This window comes from Ischnura elegans, chromosome 2 (assembly GCF_921293095.1).
Source record: "Ischnura elegans chromosome 2, ioIscEleg1.1, whole genome shotgun sequence".
Taxonomy (NCBI): Eukaryota; Metazoa; Arthropoda; class Insecta; order Odonata; family Coenagrionidae; genus Ischnura; species Ischnura elegans.
Window position 1 is genome coordinate 12,017,503 of NC_060247.1, and position 14,013 is coordinate 12,031,515.

The 14,013-nt window shown below is 41.0% G+C and overlaps 1 protein-coding gene across 1 annotated transcript in view; it reads right to left on the minus strand.

The window, feature by feature from the left end:
• Nucleotides 1–10,747: 10,747 nt before the first annotated feature.
• LOC124173971 overlaps nt 10,748–14,013 on the minus strand; it is a 124,711-nt gene continuing 121,445 nt past the window's right edge. Inside the window, exons 3-4 of the mRNA XM_046553134.1 lie at nt 13,368–13,704; nt 10,748–11,279 (exon numbers count right to left, since the gene is read on the minus strand). Coding sequence (XP_046409090.1) covers nt 10,748–11,279; nt 13,368–13,704 — 869 coding nt within the window. The remainder of the gene's footprint in view (nt 11,280–13,367; nt 13,705–14,013) is intronic.

Here is a 14,013-nt window from a genome sequence, read left to right on the forward strand (position 1 = left end):
TTTATTCGTCATTTTAGAGTTAGCAACCGGATACTAGGAAATCTTCATTGGCCATCAACGATAATAAAATAAAATAAAACTTTTTCGGGTCCCACCGCGTGATCGAGTTGATCTGACGTTTCGCGACCATGGAACAACTGCCTTGAAAAAACGACCAGCGGGTGTCGTGAAGAGCCGAAAGAGTTTTCTTTTAACCCATTAATGCCCAGACGTATCTTTAGATACGTCATACTTTAAAAATTCCTAAATACTCCTCAGTTTGTTTTTTATGCAATTTCTTTACGTAGTATGACAGAAGAAAGTCTTCAAATGGTATACAAGTGATTTAGATGATTTAACTTTATATTTACAATTGCTATGCTTAATTTCACATGGCTGGTCATGAACTACTCGGAAATGGCTACGCTATGGTCATGTGAAAATTTAATTTTTGCATAAAGTATTGAGTTATCTGAATCCAGTTTTTACCTGTTTTATTTTAAATGTATAAGGAACATTATCATTTTAAAGAAATTCATTTTTCTTTCAAGCTCATGGCAAAACTAATCAGTAAAGTTTTGACGTATCTAAAGATACGTCTGGGCACTTGTGGTACTAAAAATTCAAGTTTTGACTTATAGGTATGTTTCACTATATTTATTGATTAAATAAGTAAATAATTATTATATAAACCTAATTATGTGATACCTCAAAGACAATTTTATATTTCTTCCATCTCATGAAGTATAATATTGAACAATTAGGTAAATACAGCAAAAACTGGTTTTTCTCAGAACTGTGGTGTGTGGTATCCTCATTTGAATTGTGATAAATTACCTTAATTGGACGCATAAAATGAATCAGTATTGAATTTCTGGAGGCATAAATGCTCGCGATATCAAGTTGCCTATCCTGGCACAGTAGTGGAAACAGAAAAAATTCAAGGGGGGCGCAAAAGATATCTTGAGCTACCTTTACTTGTATCGTAACGAAAAATAATCAAGTCACATTCAAAGGTTAGGAAAGTTTTATTTGAAATGATTATACCCATATATACAAGGCAATGCCATCTTATGATGTGAAGGAGTTACAATTGTAGTTCTGCAATATTAGGCAATGCGGGCGGCCCCGTAAGAGGGGGGCGCGCACCCCTTTGGCCCCCATGTGTATCCGCCACTATCCTGGCATCACTTGTATTCTGTATCGCCGACGGTGGAATGCATTGATTACTTTGTTTCTCGTTAAACTTTCCGCAGGCAATGAAATCCAGATTGCAAGCCGGAAATCAGTGTAGGAAATAAGTAACTTTAGTGAACATTGGTTAAGAAATTATGTATCACGCTATGTCACCCAAAACTTTGTACTTTGTATTCAAGTCCGAGTTTTCGAAGGATATACCTGACATAAGGAGGAATCGGCGCTTTAAAAATTTCTCAAACGTCTCTTTTGTAAATGATTTTTTTGTTACTTTTGTTGCGTACCCCTTGCTATGTAAGTCAAGAAAACAGCATAGGGGCTCCCTTTTACCGTTGAGAAGAGAAGACGTACCTTAGTGATGGAGCAGAGGTGAAACTTCTCTACATCTGAAATAGCTCTACCATCAACGCTGTCAGCACAAAAATTCAACTCAAGTTTTCTGGACAGTTGTTAAAAATGTTGGTACATTCGTAGGTACAAATCGAAGAGATTTATAAAGTGTTTGGAATATCGCTACTCTCAGGTTATCACCGTCTACCTAGTCGATGGCTTTATCGGAGGTCATCTCCAGACTGCACCATCGAAATAGTTTCTCAGTCAATGCAAAGGGACAGGTTTGAAGAAATTTTAAGGTTTCTGCATCAGGCAGATAATTATTATAATGGGGAGAGTGATGGCAAGGATAGGCTATGTAAAGTTCAACATATGTTTGAGATTTTGTACTAGACTTTCAAAATTGTGAGCGCTGGAGAATACTGTTTGGTGGATGAATCACTCAACCCCTACTATGGTAGATATCGCTGCAAGCAATGTGTTATAGGGAAACGAGTAAGAATTGGGTTAAAATTAGTTTATTTCCGAATCAAGTCAACCTTTATGATGCTGATGCCAGTCTTGAGAGAACAGATCTTGGTCAAGGAAGAGATGTAATTTTAGGACTCATGGATTAGTATAAATTACCACCAGGTACAAACATATTTGTTGGCAACTTATTCACATCAGAAAAACTGCTTAGAAAGTTGACTGGAAGGAGCTTGTGTGGCACTGGAACACTTCGTGACAATAGAATCAATTATGTATATAACCTTCCAGAAAAAGCTGCATTTCAAAAATCAAAATAGGGACTGCTGAAGTTACATGGAAAAGTTTCTAACGATGAATAATACATAGTTACATGATTACTGATAGCACGCACAATAAAATGAAAACTCCTGTTTGTTTTTCTGTTTCCAAAAAGAAAAAAATTATTTTCCAATGCCATCGATCGATCTTGGAAAAATACAATTCTCATATGGGTGGAGTGGACCTGCGCGATCAATTCTTGGCAAGTTACCGGACAACAGTCAGGAATGAAAATGGTGGTTCACTTATTTTAGATGAGACTTGATGTATCAGTTGTACAGGGATGGCTACGGTATATAAAACTGAGATACAGGGTCACACCGCTGTAAAATTTCAAAATGCAAATGTAAATTGTTCATGTAATAATACTATAATAATACTCAACATTATATTATTTGATGCATAAAAATTAAAATTCAAGTACAAAAACCACTAATGAAGGCATCAGTAATGAATTATATAGCAAAAACGTGCATCAACACAATTAAATGATATGGTACATTTTTTTGACCCCTTAAGTGCCCAGACGTATCTTAAGATACGTATAGGATTAAGTACTATGCAAATGTTAGAGATTTTTAAAAATATTTTTTCCCACATCAGGGGTGATGTCTAATCATAATTTAAGCAAAAAAAGTAAATTATTTTGAAAAAAATCTTCTGGGCATTAATGGGTATAACTACCAACCGGATAATTCTTGACCCAGGCAACCAGAAATATTCGACGAAATTTCTTCTTATGACGAGAGCGAGACGACGAAGAAAGACGCTGACCGTTTCGTCAAATATTGCTACGAGCGGGCGGAAAGATAGAAAACGAGAGAGCTTTCAAAAGAATTATGCTGGGCGCCACAAGAGTCTCGCAAGTTTATTGTCAGGCTTAAATTGCTTGAAAAATCTTTCAATCTTTCAGAGCGAATCGAAGAACATGAGACAGCTTATTAGACAGGTCTATTAGAACCTCAGCATATTTCCAGGTGCGAGGGTTACGATAACTTGAGCGAGATATTTTACCGGACGCGTAGGTCTGGGAATTCCTTTTTTCCCGAGCAATAATGGACTTAAGTAGATGCTAGTCGCAATTTATTTTTTATATGTATACGGCTGGTGTCCTAACGCCCCCCGCCGCGGCCTCGAGGCTGCTTATCGGGTGGTATGCAGATGTTTCATCTCATCTAACGAAGTTAATTTAGCATTCTGAGAGTGCATTCGTGAAAAAATTATTTTACTTGACAGGGAGTCGCACCGAGATCTCCCAGTCAGCAAACTATCTTGATTCTCCATCCCTTGATCAACATAGCACAGTGTGATCGTCAAAACTGCAGGAATCCTTTTCCTTGGATTTCACAATTTAGGATAATAATTTGAAGAAGCAACAAAAACATCGATGTCATAATGAAATGTTTTTATTAGAATTACACGGTCGCAATGGAATATATTCCTCAGAATCCACTTCCACTCGCTTCATTTGGTGCGTTAAGGCCGGTAAATAAAAGAAAAAAATAAGCGGACCATTCGGATACAGCACTTGAGAAAAATTAGTTTCAAACCCCTTGGGTGCTTGTGGAGCCCTCCCTCCACAAGGCACTTCAAGGAAGGAGGGACCAAGCGACCTGAAAACATCTCCGCCATCACCGGTATCTGAATCCGGGACACTGGAGTGGGAAGCCAACACACTAGCCAAAGGCAAAATTACGAAATATGGTAAAAATGAAGCAGTAAAAACGACTGGATCTATCGCATAATATCTTTCATAAAGGCCAAAATAAAGTCATTCATATCCGACGGAGGGGGTAACAAGGGGTTGAATGATAATAGGGTGGTTCCCTATTTTTTTAATTGCCAAAATCGATAGATTATTACTCCTGGAATACGTATTTCACGCTTTTAGATTTTTAAATAACGATATCATTTTTCGCGTTTAAATGAAAAGTGAAACTTTTCAAGCGCGCGAAAACGCGACGGCTAAGTATAAATGCTGGGAAAAGCCCGTGTGACGTCATTCTGGTTCCCGCTGCCGCCGTGTGAGGTGACCTTGGAGCGAGGCTTTGAGTGCTGATACGATGCAGGCTGCTAGCAGGTAGCAGAGTACCCTGCTAGCAGGTAGCTCTAGGCTTAAATAAAGATTATTAGTACCTTATCAAACGAAGGAAACTTTCCGACCATAGGCAGTTTTAAAAGGTGATTATAAAGAGATGTTTCCATGAGCTCTGTGCCACATGTATGCATTGGTAATCTCAGACGATGTAAAACTCCTGACTTCTCGTATGGCAACTGGGCCCCTGTGACGTCACATGGAGTGGGATCGCATGGGCGCCAGTCTGGCCTTTTTCAAATGGGTTTAAAATTGACCATTAACATTCGCCAAAACTGGGATTTCTAAAACCAAATAATTTGTATATTATGAATACACTAATGGTGAGTAACGAATCGCAATCAATGCCTTTGGTTTTCTGTGATGAAGGAATCTTCCCTATTAGCTAGTGTACTGCACTTCACACTTCACTGCACTGTACTGCACTCCACACTTTACACACACTTCTGCTGCAATTCCTCCATGCGCACCCACAGAAATTCGCAGGGGTAAAATTGACGCAGAAGTCCGGAGTTCAGCCCCTAACGGTTGCACAGTTATTTCATAGTATGTACCGTCCAAAAAATGTGATGGATTGAAGAAGAGGACATGAGAATACCAATTATAGGTAAAAAATAATTATTTTAGCAGGAAAAAAAGAGACCAGATGAGTTCTTTTCAATAAAATAGCTTTAAAAACGTTCAAACTCTTCCAAATTTCTAGATTTATCATAGCATGGCCTACAGTTGCTCAATTTCCAATTTGAAATTCTCGAACTGGGTGGGTGCAAATAAATTACTCACTACTAAAGTTCTGGTGAATTCAAAGTTTGCTACGCTCCATTGTGGCATTTATTTTCGACTGCTTCGGAAATCTTGACTGCCTCTCGAATCGCTTTCTTGTCGGGAAAATTGGAAGAGAGTATGCACGACACTTGTTCTTGGCAAATTACGATGTCAATTTCATTCTGTTATCGCGAAACCTACCCAACAATGATTCATGTGCTGCGACTTAATCACGAGAAAACTAGAGCATTTGTAGTGGATCCTAAGGTTATTTTAACATGCTACATGAAACTGTGAGTTACACTTACGTAATCGAGGCCCGGCGGTAAATTTATGCAGGAATCAACGGAAAGTTGCCATATAGACTTTTATCATTTCATGATATGGTAATAGTTAAGACATGGGCGCCGTTAATAAAAAAAATTCAATATCAGCCTCTTCCTGGTGAATTTTTAGCACTCAATTGTCTCTTCGAAGCGAATTAGTCATTGCATTTTCAAAAATCGAGTTCCACGAATCGAGGCATGCAATACAAAGGTTGGATATTGAGTGTTTTTCAAGCAATGAGTACATTTCCGGAGATACGCGTTTCATTTTCAGCTGAATCGGCGGCGGAGAGGACTCGTTTCCGGTGTCGACCTCCATTCCCACTTCATTGCGACTGCAAAACGTTGGCTTCGCTGAAATCAAACGGAATTCGTTAAAACAGAAAACGCGACTCGAACAAAAAAATATAGCCACATAAAACAATAACGCCACAGATAAAATAAAAAGCCAAAACGTCGATTACCAGCAACGGCTGAACATCGAAAACATAGCTGATAAGAGTTACTAATTTTAGCGTAGCGTAGCGTAAAATTTTCACTTTTATTCCGATATATGACAAAATATGTAAAAAAAATGTATGATTTTTCATTAGAATATTGATTGTTTGAGGCGAAACTTGGTGAAAGCGATTCATTATTAAAATTAAAAAGAAGAACTTTGTGCTTCCTTATTAATATTTATTCACAAATTTACGACCATGGCTTCAACGTTAGACGTGATGATGACGTCCAACGTTGAAACCATGTTCGTAAATTTGTGAAGAAATATTCACGTGAAAGCACAAAGTTCTTCTTTCTAATTTTAATACATCAGAATATTTACAAATCTGCGCTAATATTAAAAAAAAGCTCAAGCCAAATAATTCTGATTTCTTTTGTTTTATTTCACAGTTTGTTTCAGACCATCTGGCCGCAATATCACCCGCACTAATAGCAGTGCGCAGCAGTCCATTGTGGTGGAGCCCAGCCTTCAATTGACGTCATCCCGTGAGCCTCAGCGCACGCCGATGCCAATGATTCAGTGGAGAAGGGAACAACAGCACCGCTTCTCCTATTTTACCCGACTATTTTCGCAATTACAGCGCCACCCACGGAAACGGATAACAAAGCTCCCGCTGCGATATACATATTAAATTCACACGCACACTCCACAAAAACACGACAAGACAAGGTTCGAACCTCCCATTTATCTCCAAAAACTACGATTTCCACAGAAGTAAGGAAATGTCACGCTTCCCGTGGAAACACAAACGCGAAGGATAAGACGGATTGAGAAGTTACGTAGCCCCTTATCACGGGGACCGCATTCTCAGAAAATCGTCGGCGGAGGAAAACAAGACGAGGAAATAGCAACACCCCACCGTGTAACAATGACAGAAAATAATAATGACCCAAAAGATTAGAATTGAGCACGGTCAAGGAACTAACTGAAAAGTTCCTAATTATGAATATTAGAGCGGAGGATTCCAGTCCAGGGATTACAGTAGGCCTCAAGGTGCGCTGTCACGCCGAGCATTTCAACGGGTTTACAAATGCCGCTAAGCACGTCGCTGACGGTCAGAGCGATTCGAATTTAACGGGGAAATAAAATAATTAAGGCTGTGGACCGATGTTTATAATCTTGTTGATATTATGAACGAAATTCATAGCTATTATTCAGCGCTATCCCTCACGATTTTGGTTTTTTCTTAGGTTGAGCATTCCAAAGGGAAGTGCTAAGGTTTCAAGCCGAATGGAATAAGAAATTGGCAAAACGAAATCCTGGTTTCTACTTGAGTGAGACCAGGAAAATACCTCGAAGTTCACTCCTCATTCAGGTAAGACATAATTACACCAACCATCCCTATGAGATTACCAGCACCCTCTCATTGATACACATATCCCAGATCCCTTTGCGCAGTTTCCTAAAATACCTCACCTTGATCGACCGAACAGGAGATCTGTATTGGAGAAAATTTGCGGCCACTTCTAGTTTCCCACAGCGAGAGCCACCATTTGTCACGGATCTCAAAGCACGCAATAGCAAGGAGCGTAAAGGGAATAGGCGCATACCATGAAAATTACCATGGGTTAAGGTATTTTGTATATTACGCCTGTTTTCAGAGTAGACAACTATAATAGCGGGAACAAAAAAACGTAGTTTACTCCACGGGAGAGGTTATGTTACCAATAGCTTTAAACTTACAGACGTTACCCATGGAAAATATCAAATTTGAGTATAAATAAATATTTGGAATTATAAAAACACGAATATTGATTCGTAAACAGAACCCTTTTCCCATTATTTACGGTTAGAATACCACCGGTTTGCAAGTTGGCAAACTGAGTTTGAACTTTTTCGGAGTTCTCCAAAATAAACCTCTACTGTCACACGTTGGCTGTTTCACCGCGTTTCCACACAATCGCTCGCTCACGTTCACGGCAAAGGCTGTGAAGTCACGCCCGCGAATCCAGCCAAGCGTCAGATAAACACGTCTCCTTTGGCGCTTTTCGATTCGGCTGGCACCGCGAACACTGACCTCAAAATCATGGCGAATGATTGCCACGCGGTGGACTGCACCGCCCTCGCAATGAGAGCAAAAAGAGGCCCGAGTGTGCCTGAAATCACGAGTCTGCCAAGCGAGTGACGATGACGTTGATATTAATTGTGAGAAGAAGACACTCCTAAACCTCTGGGATATGTTATGCTGTCTTGCATAGCGAGCAGCAACACCAGTGTTGGGGCAAAGCCCCCATGATCCCTCCTCCGCCCCCCGGGCTCCAAGTTAGGACTTATTTCCCGGGGGCTGCTTTTCTTTGCCTTTAATTGAGTTAGCCGATTGTTTGTTTTTTGCGTTTGCGTTTCATTGAATTAGTTTGCCCCAGCTTTCGCCGGGCTGGTGTCTAGCGAGCAGCAACAGACAGCGTACGTGGAACAATGGAAAAAAAACAACTCACCATTACAAGATACAACAAAACTTCCAGAGTAACCTTCGACCTGAAGACGCTGACTGCAATGTTAGCGAAACGGTTGTCGCCAAAACCCAACGGACGCGGTGAAAACCCGAAGAGAATGCAGAGATCAAAACTTCCAGAGTTGAAAACGGGGTACGAGGAGCGGAATACCCAGTACATCCCACAACATCCGAAGGTGTTTGGGAACTTTTCTACAGCTGCGGTAGAACAAGCGCTGGCCAAACAAAAAGATATACAGAATGAGGATTAAAAGAACTTGGACGTGCGATCCGGGAGAAAATCTGGCGTCACTCTGCCATAGCTGAGCACACAACGTTGGAGGAAAGTCCCGTCGTTAACATCGAGGCTTTCATGGAGATAAACAAATAAAGCTGTTATATTCCGGGACTTTCAAGGGAGGAAATTGAATTTGAAAAGATTCACCGAATTTAAATGGAAAGGATAGCAATAAACTAGCATATAAGTATTCAAGGAACTACTCGCAGAACCCTTAGATCACCACATATCGCATCATTAGCAGCAAAAATCTACAAGATAAGTTTATATCAGTTTCCATGAATAAATTCGCCTCGACCTGGCATTGCACCTCGAAACTTAGTCGATTATTATTATTTATTATTTCATTGAAGTATATTTACGATTTATAGAATTCAAGGCGTTATTAACTTTTTCTTCAATTTTGAAAGTTGGTCGGACCAACGCACCACATAAAATGCAACCAATAATGAAATACAGAAAATTCCCATTCGCGAAAATCAAGGAGACCTAAGCGTTTATTAAATATTTATTTGTTCTGGAATTGGGTATGGTACTAAAGGCACGGCGATTGCACCGCGGGGACTCGAGGAGAACCAGGAGATTTCGTTTCGAGGGTGCTTGGGTGGTAGGTATGCGGGTTGGCTGGGAAACCATAATTTTTTTCGTTAAATCAAAAATTAATACCGTATTTATAGTGCTACCAGTTTACAGTCATAGCAGAATTTTACCAAAATGCTGTTATTATAGCTTGCCGATTGTTCCCTATTGATTTTTTCGAAACATTTTCAAGCATTACGGACGTTTATCATCAAAGTGATATGGTTGTAGACAAACTGAAATGCACCCGACTGCATCGAAGCACGGCGCTTCAGGGGACGGATGCACCTCCTTAGCAGATGTCAGTCGCTTCAAGGGACAAATAAATATTTCGATTGGGGCTGAAACCCCCAACCACCCCGTTCCCAGCCTACGCACTTCGGACAGACCCTATCCCCAGACCCGTATCGGAGTTTTGAAAAATAATAAGTGTGGGAGTTGAGTCGTAAAGGCGATCGGAAATCCCCTCCGAAGCCCTGCGAGGCCACAGTGCCTCTATATTGCATTTGACTGACCTAATGACGATTTGATGACCATCCCGTGCACCCGAGTGTCTTGTTAGCAAGTATTCTTTAAATTCCTGACATTAACCTTCAGGTTGCATAGCTCTTCGTCTCGAGAAAAATTTGTGAATGTTTTTTTGGAATATTTTTTGAGAAAGTTGAGTTTAAGGGAGAATACATTAATTACTTGAGGCGTTCAGGAGCGAGGGGGTGAAGCCGATTCTCACCCAATCTCGCGTGAGTAGGATAGGGAGTCCCGGCAAGTATCAAGTAATTTTTTTCCACAAGAAACAGAGTAAAATTGCGAGAAAACTGGGTATAATTGAGCGAAACGTGTTCCTCTATTAAAATATGACTAAATTCTACTCAATAATATTTATAATGGTTATGCGAACGCATCAAAGTAGCACAGTAACTCTTCAACTGTTAAGCTACCGGCCGTCCAAAAGGTGGGTCCACATTTCTCACGTGAGATTAGTTGGAGGAGGCAGGGGGTCGAGCCGAATCTCACGATATCTCACTAATTGTAAGAGGAGAGGAGCAGTGACACAGCGAGGGGGGATTTTGGGGGATTAAACCCCCCCCCCCCCCCCCAGAGCTCAGATAATTTTAAAAGTTTAATCCATTTTACTTAATTGGTCAAATATTACTTATATAATGATGTAAGGATTATAAAAATATCCCTCATAAGGCCGTAAAACTTACCATTTGGAACCATTTATCTTAAATTTTTCTGGGGGAGGGCCCCCGCACCTCCCGCTTCCCCTGGTGGGTATTCCATACCCCGTAACTCCCCAGTATTAGTTGTGCCAAAAGCCTCAATTCCTAGCTGCGCCCCTGGAGAGGAGGGGTCCAAAAAAAGCCAAAATCACTTCACGTAATTGATAGATAGGCAGGCAAGAGCACAATTCCGTGGATGCTGTCTCAGAGATCGGATGAACTGAAAAGATTTATACGTAATACTGTAGGATGACGCGAGCTGCTTGTGTCGTCTTAGATCGCGAGAGGAGGCACTCACTCACCTTGGTTGACTTGGTCTTGACGGACTCGAGTCTCGCGTCGCACGCGGCTTCGTCGTCCCCGCTGAGGGTGCTGCAAGTGCTGCAGTCGGACACCTTCCGCCCGTCCACGCACACCACGCCCTCCAGCACCTCCAGACACACGCTCCCGCCCGCACCCCCGATGCTGCTGCACGTGCTGCTGCACTCCTCCGACGAGGCCCGCTTCCACCGCGCCTCCTGCCAGCCCAGACCCCAGGCGTCCTCGCCACTCGCCGCACCCGAAGCCTGCTGCGCGCCGCTCAAACCGCCTCCGCCCTCGGTCATGAAGTCCAAGTCCGAGAGATAGTGGACGGGGTGGAGGTCGTCCGAATAATCGCTCACCACCACGGAAGGCGTGCGCCAGAACACGGTGGACGAGCCGCTCTCCTCGCTGGCCCTCCTCAGTTCGACTCCCTCCGGCACCTCCACGCCCAACGAGCACCTGTACAGAGCAGTAGGTATGTATGATAAGATGGCATGCCAGTGCGAAACCTATCACTTAACCCCTTCCACTTCGATTCATTTTCCAAATATCGTGCTCCCATTCTCTATTTATTTTTTCTTTGGTTCTCTTTTAAATGGTGGGTAATGAAACGATAATTTTGTAATTCGTAATAAACGTAGAGCCGTGAAAAAAATGTGATTATTAAACATGGGGAGCACAGCTATCGCTACTCGAATAAAATCATTTTAATCCTTCCAATGCATCATGTTTCATGAAATATGAATTATTTATGCATACTATGTATGTTTTAAATTTTCAAGCTTTCAAAATAATTATATTGTTCCTCTAAATAGTGCTGAAATTATGAAAATCCGATGACGATGAGATACACTCGCCATTGCGCGGTTTGGCATAGCAAGTTCATGACGAGCTAGACCCGTCATTACAGCGCAAAGGGTTAACAGCTGATATATGAGAAAAATAGCCTTTAAACATTGAGAAAATACTCTTGACGCCAAATAATTTGACCGAAAATAATTGTTTAAAAGTTCGTATTCTTTACGTTAACAAATCCTGAGTGAAATGATTCTTATCTTAGCGATAGATGCTAATTCTAAAATCACTTCGATATGCGGAAACATAATCGCTGTAGTGCGGTAATTTAACACGTAAATTAAATGAAAATGGTGTTAAATTAATTGTAAAACAGATAGAAAAAGAGCAAATTCAAATTATCCTTATGTTAATGCTACTGCGAACTGTGTCGCCACATTATTATTAAAAAGATATTCTCAGATACATCCCTGACATTTCATTGAAAATAATGTCATTTTCCTTTAATACCATGACGTTCGCGGTCCAATATTGCAAATAAAAGTTGAGAAAACAAACCTATTTGGCGATTAATTGCAGTCGGGTTTTCAGCCAGGTCAGGATCTGCATTGTTGACAACGCGACGCGACGATGTTCGAGTTGAGTATGCTGAAGAAGGTGGACGATTCGTGCATCGAAACTTGGCGTCCGAAACAATAGAGATCCTAATCCGACTGCAAACCCCACAGCAATTTATCGACATCAATCGGTGGGAAAACTTCGACTTTTTCTTAACAATATTGCTTTTTTAATGATTTTTCTTGCAATTCAGTGTCCAAAAGAGAATTCTAAAATTAATGATTACTTCCGCCACAATTTTTACGTACTATTAGAGAATCAAGTACAGTAGGTCATGTTGAATGTGTTTAAATTTGCAACATTAGGTAAAGGAACACTCTTAAATGATTTATTCTTTCTGTATGATGTAATTAATACAGGTAACTGTATGGAATTGGTTGGGAAATTAAACCTTTCAGTCCTAGCAAAAAAGTAAGCCTAAAAAGTACATTCTGTACAAATATTGTAAAAAAATTATTGTATTAATTAGAAATGTAACTCAGTCAATTGACTTTCAAGTAAATTAAATATAGACTTACCTAAGGAAATTTTTCACGGACAGATATCGCCGATTTTAGCGACATTATAAACTTGTGCAGAATTTTGTACGTATCATTCAGCTGGCATTGACTGTTTTGGTAATTAATTGTGCTTTTAGTTCATCAAGTTTTTTTATATTATGATTTTAATTATGATTAACTGTGAAAATACTTAACCCTATTATTGTTTTTTCAAGGCGGGTGAAATTAAATTATAATAAACTTAAGATTACATTAAATTAAAAATTGATAGGGGGCTGCGAAATTCCGATAAAATGGGGGTAGTAACGGCCAAGAGGCTGGGGAACATATTAGTTCATTCTTAAAGGGAATAAAGTCACTGTTTTTGGGTCAGAGTGACTCCTTTTATTTCCGGCACCTGATCCTTCCATTCGAGAGACGCTGGTATTGTCGCTAGTATTTCGTTCGAAGACGAGCGGGATACGACATAATACAATGAACAGAAGTAAGTATTTTTGCAGCGGGACACACTGACCAGTTCGCCCCAATTTAAATTTTTCCCGATAGCTCGACAATTACCTCTGACATTCTCCCCTGACTCCTAAAATCCCTGCCAATATAAATAAAAGGAGCTTGTAATGTTCCGCTCTCTCACCTTGTGGGGTTAGGGATGTTCGAGGGGACCTTGTCCAGTCGCTCATCATCGCTGGCCGCCAAAACGACGGCCGAGTCGGAGCTGCTGCACCGCTGCGAGCGCCACGCGATGGCGGCCTGTCTTCGGCTCCTCCGCCGCGCCTCCGCGCTCTCGCCGCACCCGTCGTCCTCCGCACCCTCGGCGTACCGCATCTGCGGGTGCAAGACCCCTCCCTCCAGCACACCCAGGGAAGCAGCCTCCGCCTTGGCGCACCCGAAATCCTCCGCGGCCGACGACCCCTGCTCACTGCACCCCTGCTCCCCGAACGGATCCTTCAAACAGCGAACTCCAACGACACCTTCGCGGAGAAATAAATACAAATGAATCACGTCTTTGCGTCTGTGGTGCCTTTCAACCCTATTCATAAATTAAGGATTCCATTGAGGACATTTACAGCAGTCGTGTACCCTCATGAGTTCATGCGAGGCAACATTCACCGGTAGATTTTAATTTTGTAAATCCAAAATAATTGGGCAAATTAGATCATACAATAGGCCTCGTTTCAATTTGAATGACGTTACTGAGCAAGTTTTCAATCATTAACCCGTGCATGCGTATACATCTTGTAAAATTATGTGAAAAAGATTTAAAAAAGTGATAGTGATAA